Here is a 4,769-nt window from a genome sequence, read left to right on the forward strand (position 1 = left end):
GATGTTTTTAGGATTCTGAGAAGTAGAATACAGAGGTATAGGTTGTAGCTGTGTTGGTCTAAGGATATAGGCAGACAAGTGTCTTTTGGGTAAATCTGATATCTTTTATTAGATCAACTCAAATAGTTGGAAAAATTCTTCTTTGCAAACTTTTGGGTATAAATACCCTCAGTGAGGTTGAGGAAGCATCTGCAGTTGGTGCGTGCTCTTCCAAAAAAAAACTGTTTGGAAGAGCACACACCAACTGCAGATGCTTCCTCAGCATGACTAAGGGTATTTATACCCAAAAGCTTGCAAAGAAGAATTTTTCCAACTATTTGAGTTGATCTAATAAAAGATATCAGATTTACCCAAAAGACACTTGTCTGCCTATATCCTTAGACCAACACAGCTACAACCTATACCTCTGTATTCTACTTCTCAGAATCCTAAAAACATCTATTTTTACTTCATTACAAATTCTCAGAAGTACAGAGATGTCAGAGATTCCACTGCCTATTGCTTAAAGCCTCTGACTGGAAGGTGAAGAGTTGGGCTCTGTTTACAGCCCTGCCATGCTACTTGCAGGATTTTAACTGGATATAGAGCAGATAGCACTGCCTATAGTTGCGGCTGCCTCACTCTTAAGATTCTAGATCCTTGTTTTCTGCCTGAAGTCTGAATGATTAATTTACCATATCAGGCACCTGCCTCAGGATAAGTAGTTTGGGAATGTTCCACTGCCAGTATATTTAAGGCCTCACCCATACATATATCCTAGGTGCAGGGCCTTGAACTGGAATTAAAAAAGTAATTTGCTTGATTGTGCCAGTCTACCCAAGCCAGGGGCTCTTCCTTGTCACCTCCATCTCTCCTAATAGTTATGTTACCTGCAAATCTTAGTAACTAATAATTTTATAATTTTCCTTGTTTGAAATAAAAATGATTTTTTTTTAACTGAAAACCAATCCTTGCAGCACCCCATTAGTAACACTTTCCCCATTTTCCAGTTAATTATGTTTTGAGATCTAATTTTTAATCATATAAATCTGGGCCATATGGATTCTGAATAGTTTTTTTTTTTTTAATCATAAGGTTCTACACCACTAAATAAAAAAACCCCAAGAAACTTATGAGTCTCCATTTATATTATTTCAATACAGTTGTACTTTTTATCACCAGGCTTGTAATCTTGTCAAAGATCATTACCAAGGTGCTTAGATAAGATTTATTGTCCACTGAACTGTGTTGATTAGCATTAATTGTATTTCTGTCTTGTAATTCTGTATTGATAGAGTCCTGTATTAGTTGGTTTACTATCCTGCTCTGCATAAATTTCAGGCTCACCATTTCAAATGTGCCTGATTCATACAACTTACCCTTTTTAAATACTACTACAATTTGGGCTTTCTTGTAGTCTTACAGAATTTTCCCAGTTTTCCAAGTTATAAAAAATTAACTCTGTGTTCATTTTATATCAGGAAAAAGAATAATTTTAATTGGTTAAAAAAAAAGGCTACTGAAAGAAAGAACGAAGCAACAACACTCTCTAACACATTTCCCTGTTAAAAAAAACAAAAGCTAAAAAACAAGATATTCCGGTTGAGTTTTAAAGTGTAGCATATGTCAAACTCACCAAACGCGCATGTGGATTTCGGTGATAATAAAGCTCTTTATATTCATCCATCCACACTTCCGCTGCACGTACACTGTTGGCCAGAGCCTTAGCTCGCGAATAGGGTGCTTGTTTTGGGAAAACATGACCAACATGAGAACAAGGGTGGATCTCCAGGCTTCCTCCACACTGCCAAATCTAAACAAAGAATTTGTGTTATAGGTAATTTGAATCCTTGCAAGCAACAGATTGTATTAAACTTTACTAAGAATGGCAAAGGAATTTGTAAGCAATAGATATTATAACCCTGGGAGGGAAGCAAGTATGATCCTTATCCTATAGATAAATGAATTAAGTATATAATGATCAAATGACTTTCCCAAGGTCTCAGGACAAATCAGTGGGAGGAGCAGGACATAGCTTAGGGGTCAGGAACATAAACCACTTTTACTACAGCACTCGTTTGCAAAGGTAAGATGGTACAAATGTACATAATTATATGTCCAATGCAGAACTCCACTGGGACTCTCAGTCTTGACTCTTCCTCTCTGGGTTTTAGATACCCCTTGATACGTCTGAATTAAAAGTCAGACACAACAGGGTGGTGGTGCCTTCAGCCGCATCTTGAGAATTCTGTGACTAAACTTTCCCATATGTTTCTTGCCCAATGGTTGTGAAGAAGTCTGCCAGAGTCTGTAAACAACCTTTAGCGGATGAAGGAGCCCCATCCACTGATGCAGAAAGGAGGCTGCCTGTCCTGAGAGTGCCCTAACAAGATCAATTGATTTGGCTTATCTATAAGAGCAACAAATGGATTTCAGGTCTACGTACTACAGCCTATTATCAGAAAACTTTTGAAAAGCCTAAAACATTGTAACCAAAGTCATGCCAAATTCTAAACAAAAGCAGGAACTCTATCTATTCAAGACTATTGTGGAGAAGTGAGATTTGAGGAAAGCAAAACCCTGCTTCTGAGTTAGGCTGTGAAGACAGAAGAGTTCTGAAATACTCAGGAAGGACTGCGGTGTGCCATCAAGCATTTTCCAGGAAATAATAAAATCATAGTGGGGTCAGGGTTCAACCAACCAGGCTGACTGGTCTGTGCTCTTGGTCACCAGTCTTGTGACTGACCTTCCTCTAACTTTTCCTTATTTTCTGTCTCTGGTAATTACCATCAAGCCTTTTGAACTGCAAACCATAGTGTTTCCTAGATTTTAACTACATGCATTAGCCATTCCTTAATTTGATATTGGTTGCACATCAGATGCTGGCTTGTGCCAGTCTCTCTTAGATTCCAGGCACACCTTGGAAAACTAGAGCAATTCTTCTATTGCAAAGAACTCAGAAAGACCACAACAGGTCAGAATATTTTTGATGCTATGAATTCCTATTAAAAATCTCTGGGTCAATCTTGTGCATCACATATTTGCACACCTAACTGTGCTATTGTTGCTCAGCATCCCACACCACCCTTACCAGGATCTCAACCAAGGTGTCACAGTACCCTGACTAACAATCACTGAATTAGAGACTCTAAAGAAAGACTCATAACTCTAACATGGAGCTTACTGGAGTCACTCTCACAGGCCTCTATGTCAGAATACAGGAACCTGTTCTCTTTCCCTCTTCGCTTTGTCTGCATTCTGTTGGGAAAGTTGACTTAAAATTGCAACTTTGTCAATAAGCTGAGAAAACTTTTGGTTCTAAAACTGATCTGAGGGAAAGATAAGAAAGCTATGCTGCTGCATTGGAATAAATCAAGGCTGTCAACAATGGTTACATTGGACTATGGTTAACTAACTCAAAATATCTTCCAGTAAGGCAGTTTTGTTTGCATTAAGTTATGGAGAGCAGGAGGAAGCAAGTACAATGTACTTAGTCCTGTGTATACTATATACGTGTTTCAGTCAATTGCTGAATGCTGTACAAGGGGACCCAGAAGGGTTAAGAATGAAAATCTTCATTCACATGGATGATGGGGTCCTAGTAGGAACTAGAGACAGGGGCCCACCTTTACATACTGGAAGTCCTGAGATCCTCCAAAAATGTATATGAAGATGAGGTACAGGCAACCTGGTCCAGCTTCATCTTATGGAGGGCAGGGCCACAATAATCATATGTGACAGGCTGAGAGAGGGGACAACAGAGGGATTCTGGGTTAATCGTTCGGGGCTCCATTTGGGGATGTTTGCCAGAGACGGCTGGTGAAGAAACAGGAATCACTGGAAATGGGAAAGAAAAGTGTAGCTAAACTGTGGGAGAAGAGCATGTTGAAATGTGAGCAATGTGGTAGCTCACCATGACCTGAAAAAGAGTCAGTGGTGAGGGGGACTGTGCTCAATGGGCACTACCATATATCTTATTTAGATGAGCTGCATTAGCCTATCTTTATGGTAGGCTCCCATCACCTTTTTTGGTACCAGCAGAGGGTGTTATAGCTTGCTCTGGCCGATTTAGGAGCGCTGACATGGTATTACAGTACTCCAGGCTGCTGCCTGTTTCCTCCTAGAGAAGCAACTGCTCATTTTGAAGGGCCACACCAAGAAAAAAGAAAACAAAGTTCTCATCTGCATGTTTGCCCAATATGGGCTATGTATTTTAGTCATGCTCAGTGTTGACTGCATTTAATCAACCTCATAGTTAGTTTCCATTACTGAGCACATGCTGCTTTTATATTTAATGAGGTTTTCTTGTATACAAATATAAGGTGAGGGGCTTTTTCCTCTGACTGGAGGAAAAAACCCTTGTCTTGTATGCAAGTAAATATATTACTTGTTTTTTATTCCACAGCAGCTGTAGACAAAATTAAAACAAACTAGAACAAAGCAGTATGGTGAGCAGTATAACAATTTCTGTTTCCCAATAGAAACTGAGACAGTGAAGGTCCTATAGACTTTCCCTATACAGTTCTCCTCCAGTCATACCCATTAGCTTAGGTGTATATCCTGTCTAAGCCATATAAAAGGTCCAGTCTTCTGTTCATTGCTAAATGGCCGAAAGAGGGGTGGGAGGGAGGGGAGGGGGAGTTAGTGAAGAACACCACTCTCAACTGGCCAATTCCAGAAGGATCCTGAGGACAGTGCATCTACATTCTGTGTGGTTGCTCTACATTTTTCACAATGCTTGAAGAGCAGAAAAGAAGTTATGCTTTTTTTTTTTTTTTTTTTTTTTTTTT

General features: G+C 39.4%; 1 protein-coding gene across 1 annotated transcript in view; it reads right to left on the reverse strand.

Annotated features, from left to right (window-relative positions):
• Positions 1-4,769, reverse strand: part of GALNT12 (polypeptide N-acetylgalactosaminyltransferase 12) — a 147,603-nt gene that overhangs the window by 57,188 nt on the left and 85,646 nt on the right. The window contains exon 8 of the mRNA XM_019508733.1: positions 1,616-1,792. Within this exon, the coding sequence (XP_019364278.1) occupies positions 1,616-1,792 (177 nt within the window). The remainder of the gene's footprint in view (positions 1-1,615; positions 1,793-4,769) is intronic.

The sequence above is a fragment of the Gavialis gangeticus genome, unplaced genomic scaffold, assembly GCF_001723915.1.
Source record: "Gavialis gangeticus isolate Ggan-Ray unplaced genomic scaffold, GavGan_comp1, whole genome shotgun sequence".
Taxonomy (NCBI): domain Eukaryota; kingdom Metazoa; phylum Chordata; order Crocodylia; family Gavialidae; genus Gavialis; species Gavialis gangeticus.